The 24,399-nt window shown below is 40.0% G+C and overlaps 1 protein-coding gene across 2 annotated transcripts in view; it reads right to left on the bottom strand.

The window, feature by feature from the left end:
* Positions 1 to 17,114, bottom strand: part of BTAF1 (B-TFIID TATA-box binding protein associated factor 1) — an 87,785-nt gene extending 70,671 nt beyond the window's left edge. Inside the window, exons 1-2 of one of the 2 annotated variants that reach the window (XM_059881985.1) lie at positions 16,691 to 17,114; positions 3,329 to 3,452 (exon numbers count right to left, since the gene is read on the bottom strand). In XM_059881985.1, coding sequence (XP_059737968.1) covers positions 3,329 to 3,452; positions 16,691 to 16,980 — 414 coding nt within the window. In that variant the 5' untranslated portion in view covers positions 16,981 to 17,114. The remainder of the gene's footprint in view (positions 1 to 3,328; positions 3,453 to 16,690) is intronic. The other variant, XM_024986069.2, reaches the window with a different exon arrangement.
* Positions 17,115 to 24,399: the final 7,285 nt, after the last annotated feature.

The raw sequence follows: 24,399 nt of genomic DNA, 5'->3' as shown, positions 1-24,399 counted from the left end.
AGAAGGAAATGGCAACCCACTCCCGTGTTCTTGCCTGGAGAATCCCATGGACAGAGAAGCCTGGTAGGCTGCAGTCCGTGGGGTCGCACAGAGTCTGACACAACTGAAGCGACTTGGCGGCGGCAGGACTGAGTATGGAAGGGAGAGTGATAGTGAGTGATGGGTAATAGGCATGAGGTTTCTTTTGAGGGAGACAAAAATGTTTCAGGGCTTCCCCAATGGCTCAGTGGTTAAGAACCTGCCTGTAAAGCAGGAGCCACGGGTTTAGCCCCTGGGTAGGGAAGATCCCCTGGAGGAGGGTATGGTAACCCACTCCAGTATTCTTGCCTGGAGAATCCAAGGGAAAGAGCACCCTGGTGGGCTACAGTCCATAGGGTTGCCAAGAGTAGGACATGACTGAAGTGACTTAGCACACAAAAACGTTTTAAAATTAGATCATGGTGATAGTTGCATGTATCTGTGGATATACTAAAAATCACTGAATTGCACCCTTTATCTGGATGAATTACAAGGTATATAAAATCTATTCAATAAAGCTATTTTTCACAAAAATAAAACCGAAGGCAACAGGAAAACACTGAGGGCAGAGAGGGGATAGGAGATGAGAAAAGTGCTTAAAAAAAAAAAAACTTTGCCTCTTTTAGAATTATCTGATGGCAGTCATATGGTGGGGTCTGAGTTAAGGACAGAACTCACTTGGAAGGCTGGAAACTTTTTCTCAGTTCAGCAGAGGTTAGTCTTATTCATTGTTTCCAGTCTCAGTTCATTCAGTCCTCCATCTCTTCCCTTGGGATGAGAAGAAATGGGTGCCTCTCTATCCCCACATCTAACACATGAGTATAGTACTGTCAAATGTGCATCTTTCTTCAATCTGAGAACATGGAACCTGTAGGTGTCAAATCACTCTCTCTGCATCTACGTCTTGGTTAGAAAGTTCTGATAGTATCTAAGTGAGGAGTGTGCTGGACAGAGAGTTGCTGTTCACCCCCATAAAGAAACAATAGAGGGCAGATTTGTGTAGGATGACAAGGGCTTAGAATTCCTACTCACAGGAATCAGTTCAGTTCAGTTCAGTCACTCAGTCGTGTCCGACTCTTTGCGACCCCATGAATCACAGCACGCCAGGCCTCCCTGTCCATCACCAACTCCCGGAGTTCACTCAGACTCATGTCCATCGAGTCAGTGATGCCATCCAGCCATCTCATCCTCTGTCGTCCCCTTCTCCTCCCGCCCCCAATCCCTCCCAGCATCAGAGTCTTTTCCAATGAGTCAACTCTTCGCATGAGGTGGCCAAAGTACTGGAGTTTCAGCTTTAGCATCATTCCCTCCAAAGAAATCCCAGGGCTGATCTCCTTCAGAATGCACTGGTTGGATCTTCTTGCAGTCCAAAGCACTCTCAAGAGTCTTCTCCAACACCACACTTCAAAAGCATCAATTCTTCGGCGCTCAGCCTTCTTCACAGTCCAACTCTCACATCCATACATGACCACAGGAAAAACCATAGCCTTGACTAGACAGACTTTGGTTGGCAAAGTAATATCTCTGCTTTTGAATATGCTATCTAGGTTGGTCATAACTTTCCTTCCAAGGAGCAAGCGTCTTTTAATTTCATGGCTGCAATTACCATCTGCAGTGATTTTGGAGCCCAAAAAAATAAAGTCTGACACTGTTTCCCCATCTATTTCCCATGAAGTGATGGGACCAGATGCCATGATCTTCGTTTTCTGAATCTTGAGCTTTAAGCCAACTTTTTCACTCTCCACTTTCACTTTCATCTAGAGGCTTTTGAGTTCCTCTTCACTTTCTGCCGTAAGGGTGGTGTCATCTGCATATCTGAAGTTATTGATATTTCTCCCAGCAATCTTGATTCCAGCTTGTGTTTCTTCCAGTCCAGCGTTTCTCATGATGTACTCTGCATAGAAGTTAAATAAGCAGAGTGACAATACACAGCCTTGACGTACTCCTTTTCCTATTTGGAACCAGTCTGTTGTTCCATGTCCAGTTCTAACTGTTGCTTCCTGACCTGCATACAGGTTTCTCAAGAGGCAGGTCAGGTGGTCTGGTATTCCCATCTCTTTCAGAGTTCTCCACAGTTTATTCTGATCCACACAGTCAAAGGCTTTGGCATAGTCAATAAAGCAGAAATAGATGCTTTTCTGGAACTCTCTTGCTTTTTCCATGATCCAGCGGATGTTGGCAATTTGATCTCTGGTTCCTCTGCCTTTTCTAAAACCAGCTTGAACATCAGGAAGTTCACGGTTCACATATTGCTGAAGCCTGGCTTGGAGAATTTTGAGCATTACTTTACTAGCGTGTGAGATGAGTGCAATTATGCGGTAGTTTGAGCATTCTTTGGCATTGCCTTTCTTTGGGACTGGAATGAAAACTGACCTTTTCCAGTCCCTGATTCATAGGAATCAGGGAGGGACAAATCAGAACTAGAGAAGGAGATAAAGACTGGTGGGAACAGAGGTATCTTGGGTCTTCCAGTATTTGGGTTATCATATTGCTTCCCATCCCATCTGCTATCCACTGCCCCCACTCCCACTAAACACACATACCAAGCACTCCTGTTTTTATTTTGCATGCCAGAGAATTAAATACATGGAATTTGCTGCTTACTATCCCTGAGTTGGGAAGATCCCCTGGAGTAGGAAATGGTAACCTGCTCCAGTATTCTTGCCTGGAAAATTCCACAGACAGAGGAGCCTAGTGGGCTGCAGTCCATGGGGTCACAAAGAGTCGGATATGACTGAGCAGAGCACATCATACAGTCACACTTCTACAAGCCCACAGGAATCAGTAAAAATAAAGCAACTGCTTAGGGAAAGAACATGGGCTAGGATTGTGAAAACACTTATCCACCCAAGGAGAAAGCCTCCACTTTCAAAGAGCTAATAACTAAGAATGTAATGACAAGTAGCTTCTCATGTATTTCTACCATTACCCATGAGTACTCATCCATTTGAAGACTGTCAAGTGATGTAATTATTAGCTGCTAAGAACAAGTTAGACCACTAACAAACTAGATTAACAACTTAGTTCATTACCACATTGGATCAGATTCAAATTTGTACCACAGGCCAAAGGTTCTTTATTGTCAAATCCCTTTGACAATAAAACTTGACATAAAAAACAAAGTACTTTAAACCTTATGACAAAAAAATAGTAAAAAATTTTTAAATATTTGGGAAAATACTGGACTTATTTAATGAATTTGAAGACCACAAACTGTCACTAATAAGACAACTTCCTTCTCTTTTATGTTTTTACCCATGGATAAATTTCTACAACTGTATTATACTAAAAGAGAAAAAAGAGTGCTTACTTTAGATAATAGATTATTCAGTTCATGGGGATGAAGCTTCACCACTTCTCCAAGTTGCTGTGCAGCAGCTTTTCTTGTAACTGGAGTAGTGCCAGTATCCAGCAAGATAAAAAGACGGTCAAGCCTAAAATAATAAAAATGTAATGATTATTCTGAAATGTTTCCTCATATATGTTTGAGTCAATAAATGTACATATTCAACATCTATGAAGAAAGAGCTATGGCAGAGCTGTAGGAGATAAACTAATCTACTCCTAAGGAACTTGCTATGGAGGTGGAGTGAGTGGGTAAGGCAAGTACACAAATAATTAGATTATAGGGTATAATATAGGAATTGTACATGCATATACATGTCCAATAAGCACATGTCAGAAAAGGAGAAAGTGCTCTGAGAAGATGGAATGGAAGCAATAAATACTATATCCCCAACTGTATAATACTAAAAGGGCTTTCTAAAAGAAATGGTGTATGAGTTGGACCTTAATGGTAGCAAAAAAAACTCAATACTGGTGAAAGTGAGGCAGTAAAAGGGAAAAAGGGGAGAAACATCTGGAAGAGGGAATAAGAAACAGCAGTAAGACAAAGGAGGCTATATTTAGAGAAGTGAGTAACACAGTCTGGTTGTAATTCGGGGTACACTTAAGAGAATAGTAGAAGATGTAGCTACAAAAGCAGCTAGACAGACCTATTGTGGAGACCCTTGAATTATAGCTCAGCCATGAAAGACTCCGATCAGGAAAGACATGGGGGCTTCCCTGGTGACTCAGTGGTAAAGAACCTGCTTGCCAATGCAGGAGACAGGGGTTCCATCCCTGATCTGGCAAGACCCCACATGCTGAGGAGAAACGAAGCCCATGAGCCACGACTACTGAGCCTGTGCTTTGGTGCCAGGGAGTTGCAACTGCTGAGTCCACACGCTCCAACTACTGAAGCCCTTGTGCCCTACGGCCCTGGTTCCACAGCAAAAGAAATCACCATAACGAGAAGCCCACGCGCCGCAGCAAGAAGCCTGCACACCACAACTAGAGAGGAGCCCCTGCTCACTCATCCAGAGAAAAGCCCACTCAGAAAGGAAGACCCATCACAGCCAAAAACAAAGAAAATTATTTTTCAAAAAAGAAAGTCATGGGACTGGAGCTACGCTTCAGGAAGGTTAGTCTTGCAGCAGGGTGAAGCATGAAGTAAAAAGAAAACTTTTATGAGAACTTTTAGACCTGAACTACAATCATGGTTACAAGACTAGAAAGAAGTTGGGGAAAATGCTGCAGAATTACCATGGTAATGTCAAGGAAATGAAAAGATTCTAAGACTCTGATCTTAGAAATGAAGATGTCATTAAAGAAATGGGAAGAACTAGTGGAGAAAATGTTTCTGAGGAAAGATGACAAGTTTATTAATGGCCGGGTCAGGAAAGCTAGGGGAAAGCAAAAAGAACAGTTGGAATAGAGATCTGATGTTCAAAAGAAAGTTAAGATGAAAGGTATACAGATAAATGAGTCATTTGTATAGACGTGACAGAATGGCAAGAAGATCTCTGAGGAAACAGTTTGTAAAAGACAAACACCATTATAGGTCAGAGCCACAGCACCACGATTCAAATCCCAGCTCTGACATTTATCCAATAGATACGTTGCAATAAAATCACAATGTCTTACACCTGGAATAAGTGGGGGGAAATGGAAAACTGTGTCACTTTGTTTCTGGGATACAGGAAAATCCTAAGATTTAAAACAGAGAAAGAAACCAGTAATTACTACCAGCTGTCCATGTGTCATATAGGTCTAGCCCTTCCACCACAGTATTAATCAGGTTCAATGAAGCAAATGGATACCACAGGTAAAGAAAGGAAGGCAGTCTCATATACAGAATAAATGGGTATTCATACAAGATGAAGGATGAAAAGGGGCAAGGTTATATTGTGCCCCAATCCTATATGAGGGGAGATTTCGAGAACAAACCTTTAAATCTCATCTAATGAGGAAGAGAAAGCAAGCAAGGTCCCAAAGTTAAGCATGAATATTAATAAACTGCAAAGAGGCTCATCTTTTACCTCTGGGATTATTTTTCTTTTACAAAGAGCTAAAAAATTAGAAAGCAAAGCTCTAAAATCCCTTTATAACAAAATATAGGGGTCACATGAAATAAGCAGGGTCTTTTCTTCTTTTGGAGGGGGTTGTTGCTGTTTAGTCATTGAGTCCGACTCTTCTAACCCTATGAACCCAGTACAACTGCTGGGTTCCTCTGTCCATGCAATTTTCCAGAAAGAATTCTGGAGTGGTCTTTTCCTTCTCCAGGGGATCTTCCCAACGCAGGTATTGAACTCACATCTTTTCCTGCATTGGCAGGCAGATTCTCTACCAATGAGCCACTTGGGAAGCTCTCTGGAGGGGGCAGTATTTATCAAACTAGCCAGTCACTAATAAACACAAAATCATTGTAACTAGTAAAAAAAATATATAAAGATACACACACACACACACACACACACACATATATATATACACAACTGGGCTTCCCTTGTGGCTCAGCTGGTAAAGAATCCGCCTGCAATGCAGAAGACCCGAGTTCGATCCCTGGGTTGGGAAGATCCCCTGGAGAAGGGAAAGGCACTCCAATATTTTGGCCTGGAGAATTCCATGGAGTGTACAGTCCATGAGGTCACAAAGAGTCAGACATGACTGAGCAACTTTCACATACATGCAACCAAAATAGGTCTTTTTCAGTCAAGAAGGCTAAGGGTACCATGAAAACTTTTCAACTGACTCAAAATAAAACACTAAGAGGCAAGGTTCAGATTTTACAGTTAAGGGTATTACGGAGGCCATATTGTAAACAAAATATGAGGTAATTAAAGCCAGTGACATAAAGAAAAAAAGTAATACAACACAATTTTTGCTTCCTATATACTGAATGGCACACAGAGTGATTATAAAGAAATTAATTCCGAAAAAAACACTGCATAGACACACCCCACTTTCTGACGTAATATTTCTCCTTATCCATCCAAGGCTGCCTAAATACTTGCCTTCACCCATTTACTCTTCAGGCTTTGCAACAGGATTTGGTGAAGGATGACTCAGAAATAATGAGACAGAAGGGAGGAAAAAATCTTCTGACAGTGGTTTTCATAAAATTCTAACACTAAGTCAGATCCCAAATCCTTTTCCCATAAAACTACCTCCTTCATACATCCCATACATAACTCTAGAATGCTCTTTGATGTATTTTCATCTTTATAACTGATTGTGATGTTAAAGCTACTGAAACTGTCTCTGAAACTTCACAACAAATATATGCCTATTGCCAGGACTGATTTTGAATGCCTCTGCTCAATGAAAAGAAATGTTCAAAAAGAAAATTTAATATCTATGAACAATTTTCTATCAAGGCAAATAAATATTCATTTTAAATCTATATTCTATGCCAAGCAAAATTATCAAAAATTAAATGTTTTATTATAAAAATTATGTCTTAAGTCATATTTATGCAACAACGGACTTATATCTGTATACGATGCATGTATTCTTTATAATAATATAAACTGTATGTGTACAGTTTACATAAATCCAGGACCTTCCTACAGGAAAAGTTGCAAAATGGTAGAACTAGACTGGAAGTTAGGAGATCTTTAAAAGTATTACTTTTGTCACTGTTAGAAGGCTTAGAGAAGAAACCCACTTAACTTCACTTAACCTCTTATTTTACAGAGTAAAACTAGATTTAGTCATATTTCATAGCCTCACATCACTGCAACTGTTTATAGTTTTTTTCCCCCTTATATACCATGTTTGTCTTATCTTTGATTGCAAAGTTCCTTAGACTGCACCTCTGGATAGATTTCAACTACTGGATCAGCCAAAAAGTTCATTTGAGTTTTTCTGTATCATCTTACAGAAAAACCGAAACTTTTTAACCAGCCCAATACTTCATAACTCCTTTTCAGTGATGGAGTTCCTGCTTTTGTGATGAAAAGCAAAAGCTGGCTGCAAAATGAATACTCTAAGGAACTGACAATACTGACCTGTTTGTAAGTCTATGTATAAATAGTTAAACTGAGTTTTCCAAGTCCCCCCCACAATCATTTCCACTTTCCTCAAGTCCCAATTGCCATTACCTATTCCTTAAAAATGAATGGACTGAGTAGATCCCTAGGTTATTAGAATACAAACTATCTCATCTCACTTATTACCTTTAAGGGTCTTTATACTCATCCTTTCAATTTCAGATGAAAAGACAGTCCTTGTTTTTCTTCAAGACTTGCATAATGTCTCACCATTTTCTTGATACCATCTCCTTCTACCCTCATTCAATTATCCTTTCTCGAATATCTTACATCACTGCCTTATTAATCTACTCCCTTCTGTCTTCAAATATACAGAGGTCCGTCTTTAATAAGATAAACCGCTTGACCTCCATCTTCTAGAACACTCTTTCTGCTGCCAAACATCTTGAAGAAGTGTTTAAAATCACTTCTTTTATCTTCTCACCACATACATTTTAATCCCTATAAATCAAGTTTCTATCCTTCTCTGCTACTGAAATAGCACACCTGAAGGTCACCAAGGAACTTCTAAGCTCTAAAACCAATGGCTTTGTTTTTTGTAAATCCAATTTTCATGATTCTTCTGTGACATCTGATTTCAGTACTACCCCATTCATAAAATACTTTCCTTCCTAAGTTTTCAAAACATTCTATTACCCTGTTCTTTTCTGACCTCTTAATTCTTTCCATGGTTTCCCTATTCTTAACACTCTTAATAAGAACATTCTCCCAAATTCAATCCCTGGCTGTCCATCTCTCATCAGTTTCTCCTATAGGAAACTGTAATTTGTTTAAACTATAACACAGTACAAATAATCCCCAAATCTAGCCCATGTGGGAGCTCAAGTGCAAACTTTCAACTGCCTGATGAGCAAAACTCCATACTAATGAGATCTCAATGCTAAGTTTACTTCCTAGAACACCCTGTGATCAAATTATTACCTTATTCTAAAACTTTCAATGGCTCACCCTTACCTACCAGGTAGTAATCAAAAACAAGAAAGTATCTCCCAAACAAAGGCCATTTTGGTTTCCACAATTTTGTCTACTGTTTCTTCTACTTGGAATGTCTTCTCTTGGTCCAATTCTTCAGCTCACTCCCACCCATTCAGACTCAGTTCAAGTTCTTTACTTTCTTGACACCATCTCATGGACTACTACACAATTACATCCTCTTCTAAAATCCACAGGGATTCTCATTTTGGTATTTATTATGCATTTTTGTGTCTTTACATTAATTTGTCACATGTTGTCTTATGCTTATTAGGCTTCACCTTCTTCAATGATTCTTTTTGTCCCCCACAATATTGCGCAAAGTGTCTCTGCACAGAATTCAAATATTTGTTGAGTACCTGGTATTTACTGTAATTAAAATTATAGATAAAGAAAAATCCAAGTTTCTTGGGGACAGGTTGAAGCACCATTTTTAAACAGAGAGTACTATATATTTTTTTGCTTCCTTTGAGAAATATCCTTAATCTGTCATAGCTATACTACACAAAAACAAGTTATAAAAATAACAGAAGTGATGCTAAAGCAATGTTTCAGTAAGTAAAAAGATGAGTACAGCAGTACTTTAGCAATCTGAACATCAGGCAGTTATGGCTGCTGCAAAGAGCAAGCTGAAAACGACTGGGCAGTAGGCACTGTATTCCTTCAATAATTTCTACCCTTCCTAAACCTTCCTTGAGTCCTCTGCGGACATACTCCTGCCCAAAGACCTTCTACTCCTCTAACTTAATGCTGAATTTGCCTCACAACCCCACAGTTCCTTCTGCCTCTCCTTTCTTCAAAGCCTTATACCCCAATACCATGTCATGTCACCTCCGCTCCCTCACCAGTCAACTGCCCTGAGGGCAGATCAGCTCATCCTCGCATCCAATTCCAGACCTGTCTATTCTCACCTCTCCCACCTTGTGATAGTCAGATTTGACTCCCTGAATAGAAGAATGGGGACACAAGAATGCTTCTTTGGTGCTCTTGACTCAAAGCCCCTTTTGGACTTTTTCATTCTTCTCTCCAGGATAACAGATTAGATGCCACACAAAAGGAACAACAAAGGGATAAGCAGACCGGGATCTCACAAGAGGGCAATGTGACCTATTACACCAGGATAGCAAACTATGAGGCAAGCAGGGTAAGCTCGGGTCAGGACACAAAGGAAAAGACTGGTTTAATGAACAGGTAGGGGAGAGGGAAAGGGTATGAGACAGAGCCAGTATTATGCTGGAGGGCAGACAGGACCCTTGATGAAGGAGAAGTCTGAAGGAAGCCAGGTGATCAAAAGAAAAAGAAAGTTAAAAGAAGGGCTGACTGAGGGAACACAGTACTTACCACAATACTTCTTTTGGCTAAAGCTTATGTAGCGTAACAGCTAACAGTAAAAAATGCTACTCTTCATTCTTCAAAGGATAGACAAATGGAGGAAAAAGAGGTAATAGATGTCAAGCTGAACAGAAGATACCAGAGACTGTAGAAGAATAAATTAAATAAAACATGGTGCAATTACATTTGACAGTATCCACTGATGACATTAAAAAACAACAATCATGGCATCTGGTCCCATCATTTCATGGCAAATAGATGGGGAAACAATGGAAACAGTGACACATTTATTTTCTTGGGCTCCAAAATCACTGCAGATGGCAACTGCAGCCATGAAATTAAAAGACGCTTGCTCCTTGGAAGAAAATCTATGACAAACCTAGACAGTGTATTAAAAAGCAGAGACATCATTTTGAAACAAAAGTCTGTATAGTCAAAGCTATGGTTTTTCCAGTAGTTATGTATAGATGTGAGAGTTAGACCCTAAAGAAGGTTGAGCATCAAAGAATTGATAATTCTGAATTGTAGTGTTGGAGAAGACTCTTGAGAGTCCCTTGGACTGCAAGATCAAACCAGTCAATCCTAAAGGAAATCAGTCCTGAATATTCATTGGAAGGACTGATGTTGAAGCTGAAGCTCCAATACTTTGGCCACCTGATGCAAAGAGCCAACTCATTAGAAAACACCCTGATGCTGAGAAAGATTGAAGGCAGGAAGAGAAGGGGACTAAAGAGGACACGATGGTTGGATGGCATCACCGACGTAATGGACATAAGTTTGAGCAAGCTCAGGGAGATGGTGAAGGACAGGGAAGCCTGGCGTGGTGCAGTCCATGGGGTCACAAAGAATCGGACAAGACTGTGCAACTGAACAACAACAATTGGTTATGAATCTATTGATGATGATAATCTGGCCCATTTTCAATTGGATTTTAATTCAGAGAAATAACTATAAAAGACATGATCCATGTTTATTTTATAAACCTGTGATTTCAGAAAACTGCTCTAAAGACTGCCTAGAGGGAAGAGGGAATGAGAAGATAGGTGTGTGGGATTAAGAGACACAAACTACTATATATAAAACAAATAAGCAACAAGGATGCACTGTACTGCACAGGGAAAGACAGCCATTATTTTATTGTAACTTTAAATGATATATATAAAATATTGAATTGCTATGTTATATCCTTGAAACTAATACAATATTGAAAATTAATTATGCTGCTGCTGCTAAGTCACTTCAGTCGTGTCCGACTCTGTGTGACCCCATAGACGGCAGCCCATCAGGCTCCACCGTCCCTGGGATTCTCCAGGCAAGAACACTGGAGTGGGTTGCCATTTCCTTCTCTAACACATGAAAGTGAAAAGTGAAAGTGAAGTTGCTCAGTCGTGTCCAACTCCTAGCGACCCCATGGACTGCAGTCCAAGAGGCTCCTCCGTCCATGGGATTTTCCTGGAGTGGGGTGCCATTGCCTTCTCCGAAAATTAATTATACTTCAAATTAAAACACAAAATGTGGTTTAAAAAAACTGGCTGTTAGGAAAGTACATGGAGTTTGTAGAGGTTATGCTGGCAACTATAATTTAACTTCTCTTCAGCTGTTTGTATTATCATAATTCAAAAAGAATATAAAAAGAAATAATATGCACACTGAACTATAAAAATGTCCTAGACTACTACTTCAACACCAATAAACAAATACATATTGCATTTCCGCTATTTGAGGATGGAAAAAGAAAGTGTTTAAAATATAACATTTGCAATCTATTTCCAATCTCAGTATTCTCTGAATACATTTAATCACTCTAAAAAAATTATGGAAGGTCAACTGAGACAATACGTCAGAGATGGCTTTGTAATTATAACTAAAAGGGAATGTTCAGTCAAGTTTGTCCAATTTGTCATGCATTTTTTCACATTTACTATGTGAGGCTTTTCTTTTCTGTGTTACTTAGGGAATAAGAACATAAATATCTGGTATCAACACTATGCTTAGTCCTACATAACATCATTAAGCAAGGAAGTTATGATCAAAAGAAATGTCTTTTAAGAAATTGCCTAGACTGATGTTTTAAAATGTATGCCTTCAAGTTCCTACTGTGGGTTACTTGAAACTATGTTAATGCTAGAAGAAAGTAGATTAATTTGAAGTGCCACAAAGAACACTGGGAACAGATATGAAGATGTGAAACAACACCAAAGCCAGATGCCAGGGCAGGTGTGTGTCATTTACATTCCCCCGCCCACCCACCCCCAGAACAGGAACTCCATGAGAATGGGAAATCCATTTTTATTCTCTGCTGTATCTCCAGCACCTGGAACACAGAAAGCACTCTGTAAATACTTATTAAATAAGTGCTGAAAAGGACAGCCAAGGTGCATTATTTCCTTCAGGACACTTTTTTTCCCCTAACCTCTGCCTCTTGTATGACTTTATCTTAAACATAAAAATCTAGATTTTTCAGGGGGAAAAAAATGTTTAGTGGATTAAAACTTCATTTGAAAGTGCACATTTTAAAATGGTTAAAATGGTGAATTATTAGGTGGATACTACTTTGAGAAACAGACTAAAGAAACAGGGAGGAATTTAACCAAAGGGATTAAAATGGATACACTTATATAATGCCTCCTCTACCTTTCCTAGCTTTTGGTCCCCATTTTTAAAGTACAAAATATTCAATATATTACAATTTACAACAGTGTCTTCTGTCAATCTTATAATGGATAGAAATTAGTAATAATGGAGGAATAGGCCTAACAAACAAACAACACCTGTGCTCTCCCACAGGTAAGATCATATTAGCGTTTTCTCTGTCAAGAGCAAGGACCCCCCACATCAAGAAACTTCCCTTTACTGTGCAGAATAGGTCACTGAAACAATGTTTCTCTGAAGCATCAGCAGTGTTGACAAAGAATTAACACAACAGAGCAAAGTTCTGCTCACATGTAGCAATTTGTTTCTTCCATAAGAGGGTATGTTCAGAATCTTTTCTGAACACAGCATCATTTTTAAACTCCAAAGATGTGCGTCACAGACTTAAGGTATGGCTTCTAAAACAGTCAAGTCATAACTTTTAGACATGACCTTTACAGCAGAGATCAGTCTAAATTATATTTTTACATTCTCTGTATATGATCAAGGAAAAACTAAATTCATAATAGCTAATCGATGCATAACAACAACCAACTGTGGTATAAACAGGCAAAGTTATCAAAAATAATCTTTTAAAAAATTAAGCTGTGGAACCCAACATTGTTACATATTCACCCACCACCTTCTGTAATGAACATAACTTTTAACAATCCCTCTAACATTACCTTTACTGTTGGTGGCTCAACTTCAATTAGTGACAGATGATACAGGGAGAGAGGTTTACAGAACAACACAGTATTCAAATATTTAATAACTATGATTTAAATTGCTTGCAAACAACACTGAAAGCCTGTAATATATACTAATTTGTTGGTTTTTTTTTTTTTTTTTTTGCTGAGATTGATGTTATGAGAGCAAGTCAAGTAGCTAGTGAGTGAGTTTGGCTGACTTTCCAGCATTCACTTATTAAGGGCAACATTGTTCTTTCACATGTGTATACTCTTTTACTAGAGGTCTAAAAGAGTCATACATTTTCAGTAGTAGTTCACTGCATTTTATGGGAGAACTTCAAATGCTATCATTGTATTTGCAATTTTAGAGTCACAAAGATTTGTAGGGTTTTTTGAGGGGTGGGGTAGGTGTTTGTGGCAAGATTTAACTCACCCATAGGGGATCAAGAGTTGACCATACATTTTACCATTTGCTACATTCTTATAATTCAAAGTACTACATTAAAACTAAGCCTTTATAAAGGCTAAGTGTGGGACTTCCCTGGTGGTCCAGCAGTTATGAATCTGACTGCCAATACTGAGGACACGAGTTCCATCTTGGGTCTGAGAAGATTCCAGATGCCTTGGAGCCATCTAAGCACGTGGGCCGCAACAAGAGAAGCCACTGCAATAAGAAGCCTAGACACCACAACTAGAGAAAGGCTGCTTGCAGCAACGAAGATCCAATGCAGCCGAAAATAAAATGAATAATAATTTTTAAAAAACTAAGTGGAGTCTAAAAATTTTGATTACAGAAAATGCAGTTACATTATATCCAATTTGCATTATAAAAGACCATGCTATCACAGAATTGTACTAGACTATAAATTTATAAAACTAGTTGTGACGATATTTATTGTTTTTTAAATTATACTTCTGGTCAATATTCAAAACTATAATGAAAGTTTTTCTCTCTTAGGGAAACCTGTAAAACTCAGAAGCGCTTCCTGAAAAACACCAGAAATACTCTACAAAAGTTACAGAAAAATCATGACAGGAATTAAACAAGAAAACAATCACCCATTTTTAAAAAAGTGTATTGAGCACCTATGAGAAAAGGCACTCTCCTGGGGAAAGAAGGAGTAAAGACATTCACTTCTCTCACAGAGCTGATGTTAACTCAAGCAAGAAAGTGAACAATTAAACAATCACAAAGTATGATAAATATGACTGGCAAGACAATATCTCACCAGCTGAGATGAAGTAATACCAGAGAAGGCTTCCCAAACAAAGTGACACATGTATAGGCTTAGGGTTTAGATCTAAAAACTAAGGTTGGGTAGGAGGAGAATGTAGGAATTAATGTTCCAGAGATTAAGGTAGGAATTAATGTTTTATAGACTAGGAGGTGAAAAAGAACAAAGATTCAGAATGAAGAGGGGGAGAGAGAGAGACTCAACAACTTGACAAGATGAAGCTTAAAATGGTAAAGCAGGAACCAGATCACAAATGATCTGGTAAGATGTGTTTGTTACAAAATTTGTCCTTTATCTTAAGGCAACAGAAAACTAAATGGTTTTAAACAGGAAAAAAAAAAAAAAAGGCTACATTAAAATTAACATTAGCAAAGAAGCAAAGAATAAATTAGAAAGAGATACCAATGGAGGCAGGAAGAGCAGAATGGCTGCTGTGACAGGTGTCTTGGATTAGAGATGATGGTGGTATGGAGTAGGACTGTGATAAATGGCGTGGGAAGAAAAGATTGGCCAGAGAAAGATTAGAAATGTAGAACTGACAAGATTGGATCTGGGGACTGGCTAGACTGGGGGAAAGGAAGGGAGGGCAAAGTCAAATATTATTCCTGGATCTTTGGATCTGGATTTCTGAACTTAACATTTCCCTCCTATTGCAAATATTTAAAGGTTATAAAAACAATACCATTTCTTTTCAGTCACACACTGATACAAACAGTGCAAAAAATATTTTAGATTTGATTCTCACAAATGATTTTTATCTTTTCAACCATTTTCAACCTGTTCTACAATAAAATATTAAAATGAGTCTGTATGTATGTGTATGTGGTTATTCATGTCAGACTCTTTGCGACCCATGGACTATAGTCCGCCAGGCACCTCGTATCCATAGGGATTCTGCAGGCAAGAATACTGGAATGCATTGCCATGCTCTCTTCCAGGGGATCTTCTCAACTCAGAGATCAAACCCAGGTCTCCTGCATTGTAAGCAGATTCTTTACTGTCTGAGCCATGAGGGACACGCAAATGAGTCTGTATTTCACACCAAGAAGAGAAAGGAAATTTAGTTCATAAACATGTGTGCTCAGTGCATGGCGAAGGTCAGTTTAAAATTAAAGTCTGTTATTCAAAGTGAATCCTCATATGAAAAAGTCAAGGACTGGTAGTATCCCCAAATCAGAAAGTGTCTCAAAACTGTTTTCCATGAACCTACTGTATTATCAAAATAAGCCCAGGACTAGCTCTTTTATAAAACTATGACAAGTTTTCTTTTTAAAGTAGAATTTAACAGAATTTTGGCAAGCTAAATTAAAAAAGATCTACGGAAAAAAAGAGCACCACCCTTTGAAATCCAATGTCAAGTACAAAAAGCAGCTGCTTTGAAAACTCATTCATTCAGAAATGTAGGTGCCCTAAACTTCTGTAAATAGATTTGCATTAGTCAAGCAAATTAGGTGCTCTTTAAACTTTCATTTTTTTATTTTATACATCACAAAATAAGAATTTCCTCACACTGAATGGAATCAAGTAATCTATGAAATAAAAATCAGATGCCCCCTATTACAGGTACCTCACAACCCCTCACACTCAACTGTATTGGGTTTCTCCCACACACTTTCTCATCAGTTATCTAGGGAATCTATGAGGTATGGGTTATCCTTTTGCTTGCAAAATAGGAATCTGTTCAATTAACTCTGAAAAATGAACAAAAACTATGTTTTCTGAACTGTCATCATTTTTCCCTTTCAGTCTATATGGTAGAAGGACCCATTTCTCATGAAAACTAACAAACTTGGTGAACCCTTCTGTCTTCTATCAGAGGGTCTACCCCCTATTTACACATATCAATGTCCACTAACGTCAAGGCTCTGACAAAATGTACTCCCCACCCCAGTCTCTTATATTGGAGAAAAAGACTTTCCTGCTACCCATACAAAGAAATGTCTTGCTGGTCTCCCTATAGTCTCCTATACTTTCCTAACGAGGGGCCATCACTTTAAAATAATTTAAGATTCGTGATACATCTTTCACGCCTTGGTTAAAGAAGATGATACTAATACAATAATTTGCTAAAGATTACAAAGCTGACGACTGAATGTGTACTGCCAAACAAAACGAAAAATTATAATGTAAGAAAGAAGCACTCAGGAAAAAACATATCCCTAAAGCCGTAAACACAAATTTTAACATAATTAGAAGGTCACTTAGATAACTGTAACTCAAAGTCTCCCCGACTTCGTCAGTTACTACCAAGTTTTCCCCTGAAATGGAGGTTAGGGATCGGCCTTAGAATACTAAGAAAGCGAAAAGATTCTCCTAGCACTGAAAGAGGGAAGAGAAACCAGAGAAGAGAAACATGGTGAGGAAAGAGAAAAACTAGCTCTAACGTGCCAAACGGTCTATTCAGCAAGAAAAAGACATTCCTCCACGGGTTACTTACGTGGAGTAACCCGAGTCCAAAGCCCCGCTGACTGAGGGGCGAACTGCGGAGTCTAGGCAGGAAGGCGCCCGAGCCCAGTGACAATGGGAACCTCCTGTTAGCTCTGGAGGAATTAGACCCACCTGGAGACCGCCATGGCCGGACGCCGGCGGTTCGGAGCTCCCCGCGAGCGACGAGCCGCGCAGCCGAGGCGCTAGTTTCCACAGAGCGGAGCGGCGCAGGCCCAGGCCGCGGAACAGAGGGGAGCGGCCGGTGCGGCGCGGAACGTCCCGGCGCGGGCCCTCGGGCATCTGCCCTGCCGCCTACCCGAGCTCTTCCCCGCCGCGGCCCGGAAGCAGGGGGTCTCAGACAGCGGCGGAGGCGGCAGTGCTCCGACCCGCACGACTTCAAACCGGGTGCCCCCAGCCCCGCTCTTTGCTGACGCAGGCGTCGGCACGCCGGACTGAGCGTCAGCGCGCCGGAAGTGACGTCAGCTCACCGCGAGGTGCTCCGCTCTGCTGTTGAGCCGAAGGAGTACGAGCTGCTGCGGCCTGGTGGCACGAGCTGCCAAAAGGCTGTTTGTGCTCTTCCGGGGGGGGGGTCGTTAAGTCTTCAAGGACTTCATTTTTATAGAAAGAAAAAAGTCGATCTAGCCGAGACTCTCAAAGTTCAAAACCTTTACTTCTAATTCTTCATCGCCCCGATTCTCACCTCACCAGACTGCTCGTAGAGAAAACAGAATCCACAGGTCCATAAGATGCTCTAGTCCAGATGGCGATCCCAGTGGGAGGGTGAAATCCACAAAGGTGTGCAACGGCAGTGAAGACACGGCTCAAATGTTTGCCATGTAACCGCCGTATGTTCTGCATAGGTATTAGAGGGAAGAACTGCCAACCATTTTGCAAAGTTTGGTATCTTAATTGTTTAGGTTGTTGGTGACATCACTTTCTCAACCGTGTTTGCGAACTGTCGGCAGTTTGTGTCTTTTTTGCTGTGTAGCTGTTCAGTCTCTTGTTAGGTTTTCAAACGTTCTCTGTCACCTAGTGCATGCCTTTTCACCTTAAACTTGATTTTTATGATAGTAGTCAAAGTAGTATTTCTCCAGCTTCTTCAGTTGACCCCATCTTAAAGGCCTCCAGCAGATGAATCTTCAAGAAACACTGCTTTCATCGAGTCACTCCTTTGCTTATAAAACTTGTCCATTGGCTTGTCATTACCTGAAGAAGCTTTGCCTCAGTCCCTGAGTCTTTTTCATCCATAAAATAAAGACTAATGAGAAGTACTATAGAAATAAAATGAGGTCATGCGGCTAGAAGAGCTTCCAAGAGTTTATAAAGTGTAAAGGGAAAGAAATTTAAAAACCTATGTGCTATACATTTGGCATGCATTATCTCATATAATTTGTAGGCTAATCCTGTAAAGTAAGTTTTAATCTTCATTTTATAGGTTAGAAAACTAAGCTCAGGAAGGTTAAGAAATTTGCCCAAGAGCCAAGCTACTAGTAATATATACTGTTCATTCTAAAACAAATACTAATTTGGCCCCTGTTCTATGCCAAACACTGTTAGGCACTATTTATACTATTAGGCAAAAACTGATGTTTAAATGCCTTTATATTTCACCAGCTCCTCCCACCTGCCTTCTCAGTTCATGTACCACCACTGAAACTAACAAGCAGGTACATTTACTGATCATACACTACATTAATTTATTCAGCCAAAATTAAGTACCTACCACATGCTAAAGTCTATTATAGAGATTAGGATTTCACAAGAAACCAAAACAGATAAGGTGCCCTACTGTAGTTGAACTTACATTCTAATGGAAGGAAAGAGAGTAAACAAGTAAATGAGAAAATATCATGTTTATATGCTATGAAAAACAGAATGATAGGATAGAGAGCATGATTAGAGACTCCAAACTGGGTAATTAGGGAAAAACCAAGGAGGAGCTTAATCTGAGGCCTGACTAACAGGAGGGAGTCTTCCAGGTAGGGGATACATCTCAGGTAAAAACCTAAAAGAAGCTGGCTATCTTGGAGAACAAGATGGGAGAGTTAGAAAGGCGCCATTGTAAGGAATTTGGATTTTCGTCTAGCAGTAGTGAAGTAGGAGGTAGAAAGGCCCAGGTTAGACATTTACAACTGGCCTCCTGTTTGCATCTCATGGGGTATGAAGAAGTGGGTTTCAGACTGGATACTTAAAACTAGCCTCTTCTTTACATTTCCTGAGACAAGATAGAGGGGCTCTAGTTGAGGAATTTACAATCAGCCTCTTCTTTGCCCTCCAAAATGGAAGTAACAACAGAAACAGGGTAAATAACCAGTCTTTCTCTCTTGTAAATACCTTAAGGTAATAGTCGTGGCAATTAAAGTGAAGTGAAGTAGCTCAGTCGTGTCCTACTCTTTGCGACCCCATGGACTGTAGCACACCAGGCTCCTCCCTCCATGGGATTCTCCAGGCAAGAGTACTGGAGTGGGTTGCCATTTTCTTCTCCAGGGGATCTTCCCGACCCAGGGGGTCAAACCCAGGTCTCCCACATTCCAGGCAGACGCTTTAACCTCTGAGCCAAGTCGTGGCAATAGTCAAGGTAATAATCATGGCAAGGACAGTTCAGTTCAGTTGCTCAGTTGTGTCCAACTCTGTGACCTCATGGACTGCAGCAAGCCAGGCTTCTGTGTCCATCAACACCTCCCGGAGCTTGCTCAAACTTATGTCCATCGAGTTGGTGATGCCATCCAACCATCTCATCCTCTGTTGTCCCCTTCTCCTCCTGCCTTCAATCTTTCCCAGCATCAGGGTCTTTTCCAAGGAGTCAGTTCTTCACATCAAGTGGCCAAAGTACTGGAATTTTAGCTTCAGCAACAGTCCTTCCAATGAACATTCAGAACTGATTTCCTTTAGGATTGACTGGTTTGATCTTGCAGTCCAAGGGACTCTCAAGACTCTCAAGAGTCTTCTCCAACACCACAGTTCAAAAGCCTCAATTCTTTGGTGCTCGGCTTTCTTTACAGTCCAACTCTCACATCCATACATGACTATTGGAAAAACCGTAGCTTTGACTATATGGACCTTTGTCAGCAAAGTAACATCTCTGCTTTTTAGTATGCTGTCTAGGTTAGTCATAACTTTCTTCGAAGGAGCAAGCGTCTTTTAATTTCATGGATCAGTCACCATCTGCAGTGATTTTGAAGTCCAAGAAAATAAAGTCTGTCACTGTTTCCATTGTTTCCCCATTTGCCATGAAGTGATGGGACCGGATGCCATGATCTTAGTTTTTTGAATGTTGTTTTAAGCCAGCTTTTTCACTCTCCTCTTTCACTTTCATCAAGAGGCTCTTTAGTTCTTTGCTTTCTGCCCTAAGGGTTGTGTCATCTGCATATCTGAGGTTATTGATATTTCTGGCAATCTTGATTCCAGCTTGTGCTTCATTCAGCCCATGGCAAGGACAAAAGGACAAAACAAGGACAAAACCCTGTTTGAGTAAAGGATTAAGGGATCTCCATTCCCCCATTTTGGGGACAAGGGAGACACTACATATGTGCAGAAAGGCTCACTGGGGTCAAAAGTCAGGGGATAATTCCAGGCCATAATGAGTCTTGCTCCTCCCAGAAGCCTGCACTTTGAGGACCATCTTGGCTGAGGGGTGCATGCACACCTCAGGGGAAGGTCCTGAGACAGATTAACCCATAGGGTGTGGGGGAACAAAGCAAGATGATTGGCCTGAAGGAAGACAAAGACCTGGAAAACTGTCCCCTAAAGGATTTAAACTTCCCAAAGGCACGAATCTGAGTTTGCCCATACTTTTCTTTTCAAATAAACTTTTTACTTACTCTTTATCTTCTGCCTTCTTGCCTGAATTCATTCTTTACTAGGCAGGCAAGGACTAGGGGCTCTAGCCCTAACTGCTGGCCCCTGTGGTCCAGTGGTTAGGACTCCCAGTCTGGGAAACTAAGATCTTGCTTCCAGCTACTGCTCGCTCAAGCTGCCAATTACTGCTGCATGCATTTGAAATCAATGGGAAGTCACAGGAGGGTTTTAAGCATGGGAGTAAAATGATCTGATACGCATTAAAAAAAACCCTTACTCTTTAATATCCAAGAGGTAATTAGATACGATATGTAGTTCTAAACGTGTTACAGACTGGTAAGGCATAGTGTAATAAATATACTGAAGTCAGAATAGCTTGTTTTTAAATCCTTCCTCACCGCATTTAATAGTTGTGTGTCCAGGGAAGTTGTATAACCTTTCTAAGCTTCAACTGCTTCTTCTGGAAAATGGGGACAATAATAGCACCTTATAGGGTTGTTCAGTTCAGTCACTCAGTCGTGTCTAATTCTTTGCGACCCCATGGACAGCAGCACGCCAGGCCTCCCTGTCCATTACCAACTCCCGGAGTTCACTCAAACTCATGTTCATTGAGTCAGTGATGCCATCCAACCATCTCATCCTCTGTCCCCTTCTCCTCCTGTCTTCAGTTTTTCCCAACATCAGGGTCTTTTCAAATGAGTCAGTTCTTCACATCAGGTGGCCAAAGTATTGGAGTTTCAGCTTCAATATCAGTCCTTCCAGACCCAGGACTGATCTCCTTTAGGATGGACTGGTTGGATCTCCTTGCAGTCCAAGGGACTCTCAAGAGTCTTCTCCAACACCACAGTTCAAAAGCATCAATCCTTCAGAGCTCAGATTTCTTTATGGTCCAACTCTCACATCCATGCATGACTACTTGAAAAACCATAGCCTTGACTAGAGGGACCTTTGTTGGCAAAGCAATGTCTCTGCTTTTTAATATTCTGTCTAGGTTGGTCATAACTTTCCTTCCAAGGAGTAAGCGTCTTTTAATTTCATGGATGCAGTCTGCAGTGACACTGTTTCCATTGTTTCCCCATCTATTTGCCATGAAGTGATGGGACTGGATGCCATGATCTTCGTTTTCTGAATGTTGAGCTTTAAGCCAACTTTTTCACTCTCCTCTTTCATGCCCATCAAAAGGCTCTTTACTTCTTCTTCACTTTCTGCCATAAGGGTGGTGTCATCTGCCAATATCTGAGGTTATTGGCCAAGGTTTAAAGGAAATAATGAATATAAAGCATTTAGTTCAGTTCAGTTCAGTCGCTCAGTTGTGTCCGACTCTTTGCAACCCTATGAATCGCAGCACGCCAGGCCTCCCTGTCCATCACCATCTCCCGGAGTTCACAAGTGACTATAACTTTAAGCACTCAAAAATGTTATTAACTCCATTGAGTAAATTTTTTGTTAACTATGCAACCTTAAGCAAATGACTTAAATTCTATGTCTCAATTTCCTCAGCTGTGAAATGGGGATAAAAGTAGTACTAGTACACAACCTTTGGGGTTTGGTGGCTCAGTGGTAAAGAATCCGTGTTCCAAGGCAGGAGTTGCAGGTTCGATCCCTGGGTCGGGAAGATCCCCTAGAAAAGGAAATGGCAACCCACTCCATTATCTTGCCTGGGAAACCCATGGACAGAGGAGCCTGGTGGCCTACAATCCACAGGGTTGCAAAAAAACATGACTTAGCAGCAACTAAACAACAACAACACAACCTTTATCTGAGACCTTGGTTAAATGGTTTTCTGAATTTAGAATGTTTTAGATTTTGAAAAGTAATCCAATGCATATACCTTGTCACACCCCAAAAGCTTCTAGGGCCACACCCAATAGTCAAGTACATTTACAGTTCTGCAACAAAATGTATGAATAGCCATACTAAGAGGACTAAAGAAGAGACTCTATATAGCTGCATGGCAGGGACTTTCCTGGTGGGCCAGTGGGTAAGACCCTGTGCTTCCAATGCAGAGGGCATGGGTTCCATGGGGAACTAAAATCTCACATCTCACATGCCATAAGGAACAGCCAAAATGGATATAAATAGAAAATATCTTTAAAAAACAACAACAACATAAATAAATAGCTGCATGGAAGTTTAGGTCAGGTTTTGCTCCCGAATGAATTTTTTAAAAGTATCATATTCATGCGTTTTTCAATTCCAGAATTGTAAATAATGGATCATGAACCTGTACTTTATAAAGTAGTTGTAAGGATCAAATGAGTTGATATGTGATATGCTTAAAAAAATACTAAGTGGTAAATAAATTTTAGCTATTGTTTTTTTTTTTTTATCACCAGAAAGGTGGCTTTGAAGATCAATGGCAAAAGAACTATTAAATAAAGAATGTTGGACCATTGGCTCTCCATGTGGAGGGGAAAATCAAATCCCTACTTCATTATCATATCCCCAAATAAATCTTAGATGGATTAAGGTTCTGAAATTGAAAGCACAACTTGGAAACTATTAGGAGGCTATGTTGAATATTTTTACCTCAGGGTAGAAAAGGATTTCTTAATGCACAAAAAATACTTAACAATCAGGAAAAAAAAAAACAAAACCCATAAACTTGAACTGACTAAACTGTAAAACTTGTATATTGCAAAAGAAAAGTATCCAAGGGAAGGGGGAGGAAGACTGGCTTTCCTTGAATCTCTTTTAAGATCAGGGAAAAACTTTCCCAGAAGCTGACTGCAAACATGAACAAAGTATACAGAATTGTGTCACACCTAAAACTAAACCAACCTCCGGCAACGGGGACGGAATTATCGTTAGACCATCCAGGAGATGAGAGTGGAGTCAGCTTCCCCTGAGATAACAGCTCTATTGGAAAGATGAGCTGGAAAGATGGCTCCTTTGCTACCAGGTGTCATACATCCAAAGAGAAGAGGGAAACGGAGGGGTGCTTGTTTCAAGAAAGCAGAAAGCTTCCACCAATTCTTAACAGAATTATATCTCATGACCAGAACTGTCTTACATGGCCACCATGACTTCAGGGAATTCTAGTAAGATAGTGGAATGATACTTCCATAAACTTTATACTTCCCATATGATCAAAGAGACTTTGATATGAATATTAGAGTATAAAGTGTCCAGTTGTATTATTTAGACTATTATGTCAAAGTCATTAGATTTACAATTACATTGTTGTCTCATGCTAAAAACAAAAATATATTTTAAATAGATTAATAGGTTAAATTTTCAAAATAAAAATTTAATATATAAAACACATAAATACTAAATTTTATGCATAAAATAGCAAATGAAAGGTGATATGGATGAGAACTATGCCTTTCTGTAGTCAAGTGAGAGAAGAGCAATTGTGAATGGAGGTGGAAAGTGACAACCTGCACAGCACCCAACCACAGGCCTAGACCCAGGACTGCTCGAAATAAACATATGGAGGAAAGCACACATATGGAGGTTGAAGATCTTGAAATTGAGTTTTAAAAATATCAACTTAGATGGGGAACACATGTATACCTGTGGCGGATTCATTTTGATATTTGGCAAAACTAATACAATTATGTAAAGTTTAAAAATAAAATAAAATTTAAAAAAAATATAAAAATAAAAATATCAACTTAGGCCTAAAGACTTCTTGAAAAGTTTTTGGTATTCTCAGGAGTACACACACTGCAGTTTAAAGATCACCACTCTAGGGAACACTCCTGTCCACAAGATCTTGTTCACTGCAGCATTATTTATTCAGAAAACCTGTGTTCTAAATCACTTCAATCGTGTCCAACTCTTTGCAATCCTATGGACTGTAGCCCGTCAGGCTCCTCTGTCCATGGGATTCTCCAGGCAAGTATACTGGTTGCCATACCCTCCTCCAGGGGATCTTCCCAACTTAGGGATCGAACCCTCATCTCTTCTGTCTCC

The sequence above is a fragment of the Bos taurus genome, chromosome 26 (assembly GCF_002263795.3).
Source record: "Bos taurus isolate L1 Dominette 01449 registration number 42190680 breed Hereford chromosome 26, ARS-UCD2.0, whole genome shotgun sequence".
Classification (NCBI taxonomy): Eukaryota; Metazoa; Chordata; class Mammalia; order Artiodactyla; family Bovidae; genus Bos; species Bos taurus.
Note: the sequence above shows the minus strand (reverse complement) of the source record. Positions and strands in the feature narration are given on the sequence as shown.